Here is a 17015-nt window from a genome sequence, read left to right as displayed (position 1 = left end):
ACGCCACTTAAGTGCACGTGTGTTTGGATACTTTCAAAAGTAAAGTCTGTGAAAGATATTAAGAGGAATTCGAAAGGTTAGTTACTGTTGCAGATTGTTTCCCGATAAATATGCCTTAGCACCTGCACTTTGACACATATTTTCATTGTGGTTCAGAACACACCTCCCATTTATACCTTGAAGAGCCAGAAGCCCAAAGTGTATCTCTTTATCTTACGTTACATTTAAATCGACACGAGTGTTCATTCAAAAAGAACAAACTTCATTGTCTCTCAGAAATTTTATTTAAAATACAAAAGGTCCATCACGCACATTGGATCAATTTGATCTCGGCTCCTCAATTAAATTGTTTAAACGGACACGTAGCTGTTAAATAGTGCCTGGTTGCATATATTTAATGTAAATATTAGCGCACTACTTGTACTGTCATTTCTAAGTATATTACTCTGTATCTGTGTGTCCTGAAGAATGGAAAAATGATCATTGGACCCAGGGTAAGGTCTGCGGAGTTTCTGGGTAAGTCCTTTATGTTTGTTGAATCGTGGACCTTACTGTGATCCCGATATTCAATTTTGAACTAATTTCAGGATGTATATAATAATTTATCGGTGTATCTGTCCTTCCAGATTTATGCAACCCTTAATGTTAAAACGGCCTATAAGTCAAAAAGAAAATACCATTTTTTTAAAAAGAAAAATGACCTACATACACTTGTAAACGTTTAACATACACGGATCTAGAGGAATCCGAGGTCTGGACCCTCCCCCCGTAGTTGAATTTGAATAATTTTAAATGTTCTTTCATAAATTTAGATACAAATGGGGACGTTTCGTATTTTAATGAGCAATGACTTTTAGAAACCAAGGAGACTGTGTAAAGTGTACGAATTAAATATTTGTATGTTCTTGTTAAAGGAACTATATAGTTTCTTAGAGCATTAATTTGTGATATAATTTGAGTAAATGAGTTATGACTCATATTTCCTGATCAAATTTGTCCGAACTTCCGTCATTTCAGGCCCGTACGATTTCGGGGGGGGGGGGGGAGGGAGGCAATCAAAAATATTTTCAGTTTAGGGGAGGGGGCACTATCAAGCAAAATTTTCTTAAAAAGCAAAAGTGAAAAGATCATCAGGCGTTCTTAAATTATTGAGGGGGGATATCTATAAAATAGCTTTCATTTCTATATACATCTATACAGTACACTTATTGGCGGGGGACACGGTCCTACTGCACCCCCACCCCCTCCAAGTTCCTACGAGCGCCGTCATGATTTTCGTATCTGTCTTTCGATTTAAATGTCAGTGTAATATATACCAGAGACATAATATTAATACATGTAGCAGAATAGCTACTGAGGACAAAAAAGAAAGAGTTGTGGATTAAGTGGTTAGCTGGAGTCTTGAACAACAAAAATGTACCAAAAAATTTTGGATGAACAATCTAACAAATTGTCATTAATGTTCAACAAAAAAGCACATCCATCCTCTTTATACATATTCCTATTTTCATTTCTTGTCAAGATGTTTTTTTTTTTTTTTTTTTTTTTATAATTAAGGTTGTTTGCTCACATAAGAGCGTACATGTATTCAAAATGTACAATGTATGTATAGCTATTATAGTCAACTTACCGTCAATGTCATAAGAAGCGAACTACTGTTTGGGTTTTAGCATACGTCTTCAGTAATCTAGTTAATTTATTTCATATTTTTTTTCTCTCGTTACTGTTTAGGCGAATCAGACGTGTTTCAGGAGAAGGAGTACTTAGGGTTTAGTAAAATTAAAAATTTCTATCCGTGCGTCCAATATCAGTAGTTGAGCTACTGTTTTCAAAACTATAGATTTGTATAAGGGACGTATTTAAATCTTCTTAGTTCAAGTTCAATTTATTCACCCAAACCAAAATGTATGAATGTATGATAAACTTAAAGAACAAACACATGCATTATTTACACATTCTGAAAGGAAAAAATGACACATATAATATTATCATATTTAATTAAGAAGTCTTTATTAAAATATTGATTTCATAATTAGTATCAGTTTTATAAGTAAAAGTATTAAAGAACAATGCTATCATTAAAAAAATAAGTAAAACAAAACAAACAAAAAACAGTATTATTTAGCTTCTTCTTAAATCCCAGTCCCTGCACACCCAATCAAAATAAATGCGTGGTAAAATTATTACGAAAATGGACATAGTTACATATGCTAAGTACGATGTATACTATATATCTTTCAAAAATTCTAATACAGGAGATAGTAAAATCTAAATCTTATTACTGAAGCTAAAAAGAAAAATGATATTATATACTTATAAGGTTAAAACAATGCATCAATCTTTAAAATAGAAGACCAACGATTTTAAAATTCTGATTTGCAATGATTGTCTTCTTGATGTGTATATCTGAACTACTCTATAAGAGTTGTCGTTCTTTGTTAATTTTTGTTAAATATTCTAAATTCTAAGGGAAACCTTTAAATTCAAAATCGAACTTTTGGAAAGATTACTACTCTGTTGTGGGTAAAGGTTGATTGAGTTCACGCAAACAAGCACTGAAAAAAATTAAATCTCTCCATGTGTTCTTTAATACAGTAGAATTTTAAATACAAATGACGCAAACACACGCATATTTAACAGTGTGTTGTAATCTAAAAAAAAAAATGGAGAGAGAAAAAAACCCATTAGTAGTAAGTGTTCTAAGTTGACAAAACAAAAAAAAACTTTCTAACAAACAGTTGCAATTTTGAACATTTTACAATAATACACCTAGATGGATAAATTCTGTTGTCCTTAAGAATATAACTATTTGAATATTGCATTCACTTCATCAAAACCAACCTTAGAGAAATTTCTGTATAATTTTGCTACTAAAATTGCATTGTCATGTACCAGGAAATCAAATGTTTTGAAAGTTTTGCAGGTGCTAGAAAATCAAGTACAAAACCCATTCTCACCCTTCTTAAATGAAGTACAATAAAAATTCAACTTTATACATATGCAAATAATCTAATTCATATTCTTACCAACTTTCTAACATGTGAATCAGAAAGCTTACATGCATTTTCGTTTTAATTCAGTCTTTTCAACTGCTCAAATGCCCAACTACATGTATGAATAGAAACTTGCATTGACTGTTAACATCGGGTATAATTGCAGCATGGTGCTTAACCAAAACGGTTTTGCTTGGTTTTTCATACGGGGGTTTTGAAAATAAGAAGACTGCACTGTGTTTAAGGTACATAAAATTTAGGTTAATGCATGTATATACATGTATTTATGTATATACAAGTTCATGTGCATTGTACACGTACACTTTAATTATGCAGAAATTTAATTACATACAGACAGACATATCACGTTACATCTAATAAACTGTCAACAAATAGTCTTTTTTTCTTTTCTGTATAAAAAGCACCGAAATTCTCTCTCTCTCTCTCTCTCTCTCTCTCTCTCTGTTTGAAAGATTAAAGGTCATAATGTTGTACGCTTGAGGTCACAATCCATCTCCGTGGAAACAACCACACCTTTTGTCCATTCGGAACTCTCTACTGGTACCGGGCTTAAGTTTGGTCGTGCCGCTAAAATATACAGACTTAGTTCCAGCAAGTAATCCTGCCATGATACACTCCTGAAAATTAAAAAAAAACAAGAGAAATTTTAATTCAACAGAAAAAAACAACAACAAAGCTTTTGTCTCGAAAGTTTGCAGGAAACACCTAAAACAAAATTACTTAACAAAGTCTTTCTCTTTTGCAATGGAAAACAATTTCAACCCGTTAACTTCTTATGTAGCACATTCATTATTTTTCTTTACAGTGTAATTAGAAGTAATATGTTCAATATTTTAGATTATTTTAATATTTAACATCACCGAAAAACTTACTTGGGACCGTTGGGTTCACAGTCCATTGTAAACGACAAACTTTCATTCAAAACAAAAGACAATTCCTCGTCCTTTTTTGACAATACGGCAAATCTAAAGAAGAAATCATAACACTAATCAAATTATAAAATGAAAATATTTATATATTTATGTAACTTCTCCTTGTCGCTATGCAAATAAGCAACTTGGACATTATTACATGTATTTGTAATGAAACGGTTTCTATATAATGGTTTATATTAATGGGTACCTAACGCAGACCTTGGAGCTATGATACACACATCTTTTCTATGTTGCGGACTAGGGAGGATACTGTTATAAAGACGTACCCGTTAAGTGTGTCGTCACATTCTATAAATAGAGTATAGAAAGCAGCAATGGTTTTCTTGGCATTGAATTCGGTGATGTTTCCTTCGCAACCGTCGTCATAAACGCGGAACAATCGCCGGGCGATTTCTATTTCCCTTGGTGACAGCAGGTGGACAATGGAATTCTGAAAGAATTACATGTAGATATTAACAATCAATCAAAGGGTCCGAAATATTAGGTCATAAATCAATATAGAAAACGTCTACTTGGGGAGTCTATTCTTTGATGATCGAAACAATTAAACATAAACATGTGTAAAATCAAGCGGCAATGCATGCAATGTAAATACTAGTTATTTACTCAGTTTACCTTATTCCGCTTTTTCAGAATACGGATTGACTCAAAGTTGATAAATTCCCACCACGTGATCGATCCGGTATTGTCCTTGTCAATCCGATGAAAGCGGGCTAAATCTTCTTGTAGGGCATCCTTTGGTACCTCTCCGCCATCTTGGTCGCCATAGCAACGCTTTCGATATTCCATAAAGTCCTCCAAACCTATACTGGAATCTGTGATATAGTCTGGTATGGTTTATATTGCTAAGTGTATTTTTTTTATAACTATCCCCCCCCCCCTCCCCAAAAATATCATATCTATGTACATTGTAATAAACATTATCTCAAACTGTGTCTGATCGAAAAAGTCTTTTTACGTTGATGTATGTAACCCGTATTTTCTCTTTAATAAAAGAAACAAACGTTCAATTTTTAAAATTCGAAATTGCCATTTACAAAAGTTTATGTCTTTTTAATGCATGAAGGATGTCCAAAATAAAGAGCCGGAAAAATATTTTCCCCTGTCATTTCCTGATTTAAGCTATCACCTACACGGAACATTAGGAATAAATCTTTGCAATACATTTCGTGACTTAAGTTCCTTGAACTCTGAATACACTGTACCTTGTGCCACTTCATAACGATCCAGAGAGGAAAACAGATTGTGTAGTTCTTCTTCCGTTAACAGACTGCTCAGATCGTCCTGAAAAATAAGGAAGTTCAATCATTTTGTTATACTTACAGACTGGAACCAAATGTAAACTTTGAATAGGCGGACTTTTGTTTTATGAAAAAAGGCTAGGAAATGATATATTTATGCTATCTTTAAAACAAAAAAATCAAAATGTAAAGGCAAGAAAGGAATTTTATTATCAAATCGGTACTAAACCAATAAAAGGACTCAAATTAAAAAAACAAACAAACAAAAAGTTGACTTAATTGCTAAATTTACATCAATTCAGAAATAAAAGAACAGGTTACAAGGAAAGCTTCACTGTCGGGTATATATATATCGTGGTTATTGTGTCCACAAACTCTATTAACTTTTTAACTGTATTTTAAATTTTTAGATTGTAGAACATTTTACTGACATTTGGAGTTTCAGGAGTTGCTGACAAAAAACAAACAAACAAACACCCCTCCCCCCAAAAAAAAAATAAAAAAAGGGGGAAAACTCTACGTACAAAAAAGATATGTACGTTATCGAAGAAAGCGTTGTTTGTACCAATTATAGTGTGACAGTTACTGTACATTCTTTCTAAGCTTTAATCTGATACAAAATGTACATGTATACGTCAATGTGTGAGTGTTCGATGTAGCGCGTGCACAAGCTTGTTACCTCTCATTGAAAATTCAAACTACTTATGAATCTATTATACAAAGACTCACGCAATTCTGACAACTCCAGCCCGTGGGTTTGAGGGCTTTCTTGAGGAGGACCGATGATGCCGGGTCATTACACTGACCTAGTTTTCGGAGACAACTTTCGTGGTACACTTTGTAGCAGATCCGACAAGGATAGGTTTCCCTTCCGGTATACACACTGCACACGTGACATAGTTCTTCCGGTTCAACCTGGAAAACAAGTAAACGATAAATAAAGAATTTACTGTTTAAAAAGTTATTCATTTTGAAATATAAGAAATAGATGTCTTAACAACAAAACAATTTCATTTTCAGTTCATTATTAGTCTTACTATGATAATGTTATCCGAAACTAATTTATCAGTTATCCTCGATTGGTAACATTAAAATCCATGAAAAGAATATATTAGCTGTTTGATGTACACATACAAGTATTTGGACCGGTGTCGGATGACTAAGTTATATAATTAAATCTTACTCGTATAAACGGTACTTGTGTTAATTTGTTCAAATTAAGACAGTCACTGTAAAAATATATTTTATGCTTTCATAATTAGCTCTAATGTAAATGTACTTGTACAGAAATATGAAGCAGGATACAGTAAGCTTAATCGTTTTTTTTCCCGAATATAATATTAAAATATTTGATAATTATTTTTGGAATTACGGTAATTGAAAGTTTTCTACTTGGCAAAGTAGATCATTCATAAATTTACATGAACTGATTGCTGAAATATTCCCAGGAATATTGTGTGAGAAAATCGAACTGCTGTAACAAGAAGTGATTTAAATCATGACTCAAAGAAAGAGGCTCTCTTAAAAATTGTCATGAATTTAAATACTGTACCTAGCATTGATTTCGTTTTCTCATCTACGCGTAATATCATGATGATATTTAATACTAGTATATGTAATGTTATTAAATGGATGTACAGTGTACATGATTCACTCAAGATGTAAAGAAACAGGCCCGTAAGAAGCAATTTCAGTTTGGGGGCACATTACCAAATTTTTTTTATCAGTTTTTTTTTTTTTTTTTTTTTTGGGGGGGGGGGGTACTATCAAGCATAAAAACTTAGACAAGCAAAAAAAAAAACTGTCATCAGACGTTATTGAGGGGGCACAGGGGCACAAGCATAAAGCAGCTATGTTTTCTACAGTATACTAAATATCGGAAAAATTATTGGGACACACCTCCCCCCCCCCCCCGGTTCCTACGGCGATGACAAATATTGCACACATTCTCCAGTTTTAATTGTAAGGCCTAAGTCAAGCAACTTTCTTTTACAGTAACAAGACAGATTCATAGACTGATGTTCTACAATCAACATCACCTATAAACTGACCATGACTTCTTGAAGCAGCCTTACAGCTCGGCTCAAAATAATGATTCTTCACAATTTGTTATATTGTAGCCTGACTAATTCTACAGTAATGTTACGATATATCTGATAAACTCAATCACCGGCCATCGTGTAATTGTTATTATTTGTTTATTCTATTATTTATCTTTTTTTTTTACCTCTAAAACCTCAATTACATTAAAAAAAAACGGCCTATAATAAAGTTTATAACCCGACTCCTCAAATCATGCATTTAATGGCCTGTACATTAGAGCTCATTTTTAAAATTACAAAATAAAACCGATCGCAGTCGAAATTGTGCCATGTTGTCCTGATTGAAGAAACATAGAATTAGTGACAGAAATAAAATATAGGTCGATTTGCAGGCAAGATTTACATTAGGTGTCGGCCTACAAAGAGTCATTCTAGATTGAAGTAGTCTCTGGGGCACTCCCATCAAGAAACAGTTATTGATTGGTTTGAATGATCTTTAAACTAGATAATATAGGAATATTATTGCCACTAAAAAATATCCTCACATAAAATGCATCGATTGATGAGAAATTCTTAAAATACCGGTTTCTTATCTATCATTTATTACATATAACAAGGGATTACAAGTAGGAAAAAATAATACATCAGCAACACTTTCCCCAGTCAATTACTTGGTACTTAAAGGTGATAAAATCAATAAAATTTTACAGGAAATGTTCAGATGTTTAACTATGCATTCTTTTTCGCAATTTATTTTATTTTCCTCCAATAAGTTGGTTTTGGTGAGAGAGTTTGCTCGGATAACGCAACTACATGTACTGTACATGTAAAAATTGTGAACAAAAGATGCAGCGAGAATCTCTAGAAGAGTCTTTCCCTAAAAATCTTTCGAACCTAGAATCAAGATTGAAAAAATGTTAACTGTTGGTCATATTATCAACAAAATGACACAATTTTTATTTGATGTTATTTTCAGGTTTGCAATTAAGTTTCGGTGTAACTGCAATTTTTTGCTCGTAAAGCAATAGCCGGATTTTGTCACAGTGTTCAACGGGACGTGCTGACCGAACGTTTAACTATACATGTATACACCGCCAAATAAGAATTTCGAGTAATGAATATAGTGCATACACTCAACTGTTGTTGACTTTTGAGACAACATAAACGTTAAAAGAACCCGAAAAAAGTAAATTGAGAATTAAAGAGAGTAAATTGAGAGTATTAATTGGGAATGTATTTTCTCCAATGTTTAATTCGGATCATGATAAAATGTGCCATAACTATAAATTTGATATTTTGTTTACAATGCAAGTTCCTAAATTCATTTCATTTTTTTTTTAATGTAAGATGCCATTGAAGCCTATTATTATTTTTCCTGTAAATTAAAATAGTCACTGCTGACTGTAAATGAGTCCGGCTCTTAGTACTATTGAACACTTTGATTTCGTTTGTCCTTATGCTGTCTGAAACTCTTGACAGAGGATGCAACGCCAATGGACATGAGTTATGACTTTTTAACCTCAGAGTGTTTCTGTCAGCTCTAAGCATCAAAGTACATCTGTCACATACACAGATTACGCGCCTCTCCTAATTAGCAAAATTAGTGGAATTTAGACTAAAATCCGAAACGGTATCTTTCGTCTCCGGGGAGAGTTATCGAGAGAAATGCCGATACACGCGTGCGCGAGATTTATTGTCTACTCATCTCGACACATCGATCAGATTTGGAATGCAGACTGAAATTGCAATGCTCAGCAGTTGTATCAAATGAATTTTTAATTTACACACTGACTTTTCTTCGTGCTTTGGATTTATTACGTGACTATTGATGTCACGTGAGTGCACTCATTTAAGCGTCACGTGGTCATAGTAATCGTCTGCAGCCTCGACCTCATTTTTGATTTCAAGCTTTGTAATTGGTATAGGCCGTACTATAATTATATTCTTCAAAGGTTAGTGGGGAGACAGGAGTTTTCCCTGTAATCTTACAATTTCGCCCTAAAAATTTTCTTTTGCGCCAAGTATTTTTCTGGTGGGCCTATTTAAAATTGGCAAGATATTATATATGACATTTAAGGTATTCGATGTAAGATTACAGGGAAAACTCCTGTCTCCCTCTTACAATAGAGGGATGTATTTGCTGCTTTCAACTTAATTTTTTAAAGAATGCTCTTTAAACGAGTTTTAAAAAAATAAGAACAAAAAATGAATTTAATGAAAAACTTGGACAAAATCATTAAATTAATATTCAGTGTTAATTGTAGGAGTTATATCCCCCTGAAAATTCTCTTGAAAATTCGGGGGGGGGGGGGGGGAATGCAAGGTGGTCTATGCATTTCAATTCATCAAATTGCATGTATATAGAACACTTTCCATTTTTCTTGACAAAAATACTTTTTTTCCAAATAAGTGTTTCTTTATTCCTGTTTATTTATGAAAAAAGATCTTGTCCATAGTATATAATGTTAAATTAATTAATTCGTATCTTTCTATTTGAGGTTCTATGGGGGAAAAAACCTTTTGTTAAAACTTCCGTTTTTACTTTGATCTATGGAACATTTTACACGTTGCTTAATTTTCACTCTTTGTTAAGGGGATAAGTTTTGCTGTTTATGCATCGGATACCTTGACATGTATCATGTACTATACTCAATCGCTAACTCTGTTTCATAAAATGTCATCATAAGTGGCGGATCGGATCCAGAAATTTTGAATTGGGGGGGGGGGGGACAAACAGTTGGGGTTTGGGCAGGGGGCAAAGCCCCCCGGAAGCTCTCAGGTTTTATGAGTTCTTTTGGAAATTTTTTTTTTTACTAATTATGGCTATATAAAGGCAATATCCAAATCCCCAAAAATGAATTATTATTAATCTTATGTACATGTATATTTTTGTTCACAAAAGGGGCGATTGATCATTTCCTTCAAATGATCCTGTTCAAAAAAATTATTCCAACCTTTAGTGCGTATCAGCAGCACTCAAGGTTTTTGTTTTTTGGAAGGAAAAATATAATCTTCTAGGAAGTGTGCAATGGGGAGGGGGTGGGGGTCTACCACAACTATAAATTTGATTTTGAAGAACCCCATGAGAATCTACATATAGCTATAGATAAAGCTAAGTCGATGCATTGTTCGTTCAGGAACTCTTTAAAATGACAAACGATCCTCTTTACGCATAATCCTTTCTCAGCCTTCCCTATGGAACAAAGAGATACTTTAAAAGTCTATTTTTTTTTTTACACTTGCGACGATTTTGAAACTCGGTTAGCAGTTTCTAATCTCGCGAGATTTCAAACAGACTGCGAACATCTATTATTTATTTCCACCACAAAGATTCTGCCAGAAATATCACAATTTTATGAAGAGCTTACATAATTGTAAGGGCTCCTTTAATTTTTTTTTTTTTGGTCTCCTATCCAAAAGAGTTCCTGTTACCAGAGTGAAAACTTAAAACGACTGATAAAATATACTAAAATCCATGATAGAGGGGAGAATAACATTTCCGGGGCCAGACATTTATCAAGATGTTTCCGGGCCTATAGAATTTCTACTTGTAATTTCTTTTTAACCTCATGCAAAATACTGCAATGACTCACTGCGAATAACTAGGTCATATTCATGTTACTTTCTATAATTATCTCAATTAACGTAATTAAGCTTATTATAGTCATTTCTTTCCCTGGTTCAAAATGACGAGATTTTTATTCCTTTTTTTCTAAACTAATTAGAAAATCTTTCCATCTTCTTTGTTCCCATCTTTAATTTCTAAAACAATTACATGCTGGAATCTTATTATCTGTACTCCATCGCAGATCACGTTGACATGGCCGATTGAAGAGAATTTCTATTGATTTATTGTTTGTATGAGCTTATGTTTGTAATTTTAACCACATTTGCACGGGAATGATCAACTCCCTCAGAAGTTTTTCAATGTCAAATACATTTTTTGTAACCCTGCTTTTCATAAATTTCTTCCCTAATTGCAAACATCTTCTGATATTTTTACATATGCTTAAATAATATATTTACATTTGTTGATATGATATGTTTACATATGCTGAAATATTATATATATTTAATGTATAACTATTGTATTTATTTTACGAAAGGAAGTTTTTATATGTATAAAACATGTAAATCATAAGGAAATATTTGGGTACATGTATCTTACAAATATGAAAAGTTTGCTGATTAATTTGAACAAATATACATTTGTGAATATTTCATTTAAGTAACTCTTTGGAATCAATTTGAAAATTAATTATGTATGTTATGTTGCAACACTTCCCACATCGATCCAAACGAAACGTTTTGAGTAAATTGAAAAAGAATCGCTGATGAGGTCTATATATCGTTCGATGAATTCGACCAGGATTAAAGATCAGTAAAATCTAAATAAAATGCGGTAATAAATATAACAACGTTGATTGAATGTCATAACAGTGTCTTCTGGGGGGTTGGCCATTTTTCTTTCTTAATCAACTGAGTCAATAGCACAGGTGTGCTTAACGAGGCTCAATTGGGGATTAGATCAATGTAACAAGTTAAAGTAACCCCCTGAGTAAACAGAAAAGTTAGGGGACTACCGTTCTCTTGTTTAACCAAGTAGGATTTACTTGTTTATTTGATTTCATATTGGTTTTTTTCTTATCGGTTAAAATTGGGACTGCTAAAATCAAGACTCTCTCTCTCTCTCTCTCTCTCATGAAATTAAATATGCAATTTATTATTTATTAAGGCACCTTTTATTCCAATATCGAGTAGTGTTGGGGATCTGAAAAAAAATCTGCTTTTCTTGTTTTTTTTTTCTTACGTAAATACTTGTGCCTTGAAATCTTATCTAGCAATCTTTAAATACACAAGTAATTTTCTTCCCTGCAGAATTTAAATTCGGTAATTTAGTCTAATGATAATTCGCACTAAAACTTGAGCACAACCCAGTGCAAAGAATGCGTCGATCTATGTTAAGAAATTTACATTCCTAACCTTCACTAGGGAAACGTTTTGCTTTTGCAAATATTAATGTGTAGGCTTAAATGAATACATATACATGTATAATTATAATATACATTTTCAATGCATAATCTCTTTTTTATGCTTGTACATACATGTAAAGTTCAAGCCTAGTTGCATGAAGTAGTTGAAGATGATTTTAAAGAATTAATTTTGCATTTCATATGACGAAATCTGATGAATCATTTTGTGTGCTTTTGTGTGCATTTGCACACTTTTTATAAATTCAAGAAATCAGGAAAATATAAAAAGTTTCCTCCGACAAAAAAACACTATATTTTTAATTACCAATAATTTGTGCAAATAACAAAATATCACAACAAACGAGTGCGCTTAGAGATATATATACTTCCTGTCGAAAGAGAAATGCAACATTTGTACTTATAATTTACCAGTGACACATATATACAGTGCATGATTATAACTATACTATACATAATTGAATAAACTCTACATGTAAATGAGAGGCGGATCCAAATTCTCAGTTTTCTCGATATGAACAAGGACCCACGACTATGGACAGTTTTAGACTTAATTAACTCGGAACTTGTCAAATGTCTTACAGTTTATAGCTATAGAAAACACATAAAATTTGAAATCGTTTTAAAAACTCCTATCTTTTCATTTTGATAATTTTTATTTTCGAGTGCTCCATCCCTAATAGCCTGAGATTCAATGAATGCGAATACATAACAGATGTGTACGGGTGGAATACTCAGTATATCTAGACATAATTCCCATTTATTACTATTAGCAATTAAGAATGGAACGTGTCTTAATTTATGACCTTGACCTTTGTTGAAGAGTTATCTCCCTCTTTTTTTAAGTAATAAAAATCAATTAAAAAAAATCTGTAGGGTAAAAAAAAATGTTTTCAATTGTCATTCAATTTCTAATGATTTAATGCATCTTTCCAACACAGTATTTACTGATATTCTTAATATTTGAATTTTTATTTAAAAAAAATCACTTGTCTCCATGGACTTCAATGCAATTTCTGTTGACTAGGATATAATTACTGCTTAGTTAATTACTCTTTTTCAAAACTTTCATTTGATAAATCCTTTTCTACTGTAAGATGCTTTGAATTAATATCAGAGTATTATATGCGTGATGGAGAATTACGTCCTATAAGGGATGGAAAACCTTAATAATAATATTCGGTTTATGAATGACCAGTCTGAAGTTTTGACTAAGTCCAAGACTGCTTCAGGATTCTGAAACCAGGCTCTAGATATTAAAATCAATATAAAATAATTTTTTTTTAACGTCATGATGGATATTAAACTTAAAAAAGAACTAGTTCAACCTCGAATTGGATCGTAAAGTTTTTATTTACTTTAAACATTGGCATCGTGTATAGACAGACATAATGAATTCATGAAAGATTTAAAAAGAAAGTTTTTCATTTGATTCGAAATAGATTGTAATTCTAAAATTATGCAGTGTTGAAATTGCACAGAATTTTTTTTTAAACTCAGATCTAAAGATTTAAATGGTAACCCCCCCCCCCTCCGAGACTAGTGTACTCTTGAAATCAAAGAATTAATTCATAAATGACTTTACACCGAAATCTAATTAGATTTATAGCCGTGAAAGAATACATTAAAACCGGTTATGCGTCATTGCAGAATTAAAAGTAAATTTAGAAGCATTTAGCTGGGCAAAATCAATTGAAATGGGTTTTAAAAGTGTTAATGTAATGGTTTTACGATTTGAACGACTACTGTTACTGTTAAAATTTTGTTGAAATTGCTGTCTCTCTCTTTCTCTCTCTCCAAAGTGTTTATAGAAACATTTTTAAGATATTTATATTACACACCAGCGGTTACATATATACATGTATCTACATCCAAACCCTTCAACAGAGGTTATATTTGGTCATTTTGTGCACTCAAATATAAAAATACGATCATTCGAACGAAAAAAGGGAAAGAAAAAAAGATATTTTCAAAATGAGTTTTTACTTGAAATCCTTAGCTCTACTGAGTTTCAATTAGCCCTGGAGTCTAGGCACATGGACTGAAATAGCAGCAAAATAGAATAAAGATTTGGAAGAAACAAATAAAAACCCAAACTTTTGCATATATAACAAGCTTGTATGTGTATTTCGCAAGGGAAAATTGAAGTGTTCAATGAGTGCAAATTTTGCCTTATGTGACCTTGGCCTTGAATGTGACCTTGAGTTATGTATGAAGTTTTGCATCCCAATGTTGTGAATATCTGATACATAGTATTACATACATGTATCAATTTGATCTGAAGACATGGGATAGAATGACTTTAATACAATGTACTTTGCTAACCTTTTCCACCAGAAAGTGACTGACTGACAACCAAACAAACAAACATGTCCCAAGGGGGCGAAATAATTACTCCTGATCGTTGATCAAAGTAAATTACCCCTCTACGGTAAAGGGATACAGGAGTTAAAAGTCTGCAGAGCTCGAGTCCATTATGCATTTCAAAATGCAGCTACATGTACGTATGTACATGTCATTAAATTGCGCATTTTAGGAGCATGACACAGTTTTTAAAAACTTTTTATCTAGTAAAGTGGGTCGTTTAAGGCGATGCACTTATATTGCATAATAATAGGCCTGACTGAAAGCATAAATCAAAATCTAGTTCTTAAGTAAATGACGTAGAATTTATTTTTAAAGTCGTTGTCCTTTTCCCTTAAAAAAAGAATTCAAACAGCTTATAAAATAAAATACCGACAGCTAGTGCAAATGTTCCTACTATTGCATGATAATGGACCCCTTTAGCATTTCATTTATAAAATGTTTAAGTTCTCTTTTTAACTCTTTTTTGTTATTACTTGTAGTTAATTTCATTAACAATTTTTGTGATCATCACCCTTTCTTGATTTACCAGGCTTTAAAATCTTCAACTTCTGTAGCTTTTACAAACATACCTTTTCATTCGAAACATATGGTATGGTAATTGGCACGTCATCATCCTTTTCTAGAGTTCGCTTTCTAACCACTTTGTTAAAGTCACTGAGTCTAAGAGCGGATCTAGCTTCTAACTCAGTTTTAGAAATAGTCCGCTCCTTGACCCTCATCCAGTGAGATCTGGACCCCCTGTCTGATGACGTCATATCTTTCGCCTTCTCCCTCATGGCGACGTCGTTGCTTTTCTTAGGATTCTTCTGCCGCCTGTGACGTTTACCTGCGTCTTCAAACGCATTAACGGCCTGGACTTTTCGTCGAACTTGACCATGGCGGGATACGCCTGCACCCATGTTTTATATGTTATGCTTTTCTTTGTTAACTCACATCCGATGTTTCTAATTCTATTGAAAAATTCCTGCGCTCTCTCCCTGCAATAAGGCTTCAATAATCAGAACTTGCTATCCCCGTACAATGATTTGCCACCTTTGTATAGTGTTGTATAGTGTTAATGACTCCCCATGGACAACAAGCGATTGATCCCTCCGAACCACGTGGACTGTTTACATGGTTCTCTCTAGAACCGGGGATTTCCAATTCAAAAGCAATTGATCTAATCGGATTCAACAGTGCTACAATATTTTTTTTTTTCTGTTCAACGTCTCAAACACGACACACGTTAACTCTCCCTACACGCGCGCTTCGTCAATTCATTAAAACTTCCTTATGCCTTATGTCCTAGGAAAAAAAAGGTCCCTCTCTTGTATTTTTGTGTCATCAATTAAATATTTCCGGAGAGGCATTGCAATACTTGAAATTTAATCCAGGCATAAAAACAAACAATTAACTGTGCATTATTAATGTGTCACACTGCACAAACTCCTGGGAATCTCACGTGTTCGCAGGTCGTAATCAGCGAAAAATTTACCACGAAAAAGGAATAAAAGTCGCATTCATGGCTAACACACACACAAATAAAGGCTTGAAGATGTCGGCATTAGGAGAATATGTATTTTATGGCCGCCGCTTTCCTCCTGTGACAAGATTCTAAATAAATCTCCTCGAGTCAATGACGGTGGGATTTAACTGTAGAGTAGCGCCAACCATGGGTTAAGACATCATGCTTCAAAGGGGAACTTAATTGATTAAAGGACAAATGTGTCGGATTGGAGTTTTTTTTTCTTTTTTCCTTTTTTTAAAGCCACCTTCAACTATTTGCATAGATATCACGAACAGGAAATATTTCAATACAATGTTAATGAGAGAGTGAAACTTGAGCTTTTAAACTGAAGCAATTTTTTTTCTCTTCATAAACATGAGCAAGGACGTAAAAGAAAAGAATGTTTGATAATAATGGCTACCCCCTGGGCGATATGCGAGTTTCTTATTATACTGCGACAAGATGCACCAAAAATTAGCAAAAACATTCGAGGATTCGATGCAGAACACGGCAGGGGATATTTAACTAGAAATTGAGCTTGGTTAGGGAGAAATTGTTTAATGTGTTTTGCTGCGATATAAATAGGCCTGCAGGAAAATAATTGGAGATAGAAAACTAATAATATGGTACATTGCTGATAAATATTTATAGTGAATTTGATGCAAAAAACATGCAGTATTTCAGAAATTCAATTTAGACATAGATTATTCATGAGGAATTGTCCAAAATTGTTTCCGTAGATTGATATTGATATCATATTACTGTGCACAGAATATCTAATGAAAACTGGGATTTCAATGAAGAAAAATATTAGAAAATTTATTGCTTATTGCCTTTCTCCCACCCCACCCTCTCTTCTTCCCTACCCTCTCTCCTATCGGTTCAGCCTCTTTTAACCACGTGCACCCTACCTTCTCTCCCACCCCAAGCTCTCTCCAA

At 33.2% G+C, this 17015-nt stretch overlaps 1 protein-coding gene across 1 annotated transcript in view; it reads right to left on the bottom strand.

Moving 5' to 3' along the window:
• LOC133201504 (uncharacterized) overlaps window positions 1-16200 on the bottom strand; it is a 31357-nt gene extending 15157 nt beyond the window's left edge. Inside the window, exons 1-7 of the mRNA XM_061337302.1 lie at window positions 15160-16200; window positions 5920-6105; window positions 5155-5233; window positions 4565-4764; window positions 4216-4379; window positions 3887-3979; window positions 3526-3631 (exon numbers count right to left, since the gene is read on the bottom strand). Coding sequence (XP_061193286.1) covers window positions 3526-3631; window positions 3887-3979; window positions 4216-4379; window positions 4565-4764; window positions 5155-5233; window positions 5920-6105; window positions 15160-15489 — 1158 coding nt within the window. The 5' untranslated portion in view covers window positions 15490-16200. The remainder of the gene's footprint in view (window positions 1-3525; window positions 3632-3886; window positions 3980-4215; window positions 4380-4564; window positions 4765-5154; window positions 5234-5919; window positions 6106-15159) is intronic.
• Between the last annotated feature and the right edge of the window lie 815 nt (window positions 16201-17015).

This window comes from Saccostrea echinata, unplaced genomic scaffold (genome assembly GCF_033153115.1).
Source record: "Saccostrea echinata isolate AGI-Se365-2 ecotype Australia unplaced genomic scaffold, CSIRO_AGI_Sech_v1 ptg000044l, whole genome shotgun sequence".
NCBI lineage: Eukaryota > Metazoa > Mollusca > Bivalvia > Ostreida > Ostreidae > Saccostrea > Saccostrea echinata.
Note: the sequence above shows the minus strand (reverse complement) of the source record. Positions and strands in the feature narration are given on the sequence as shown.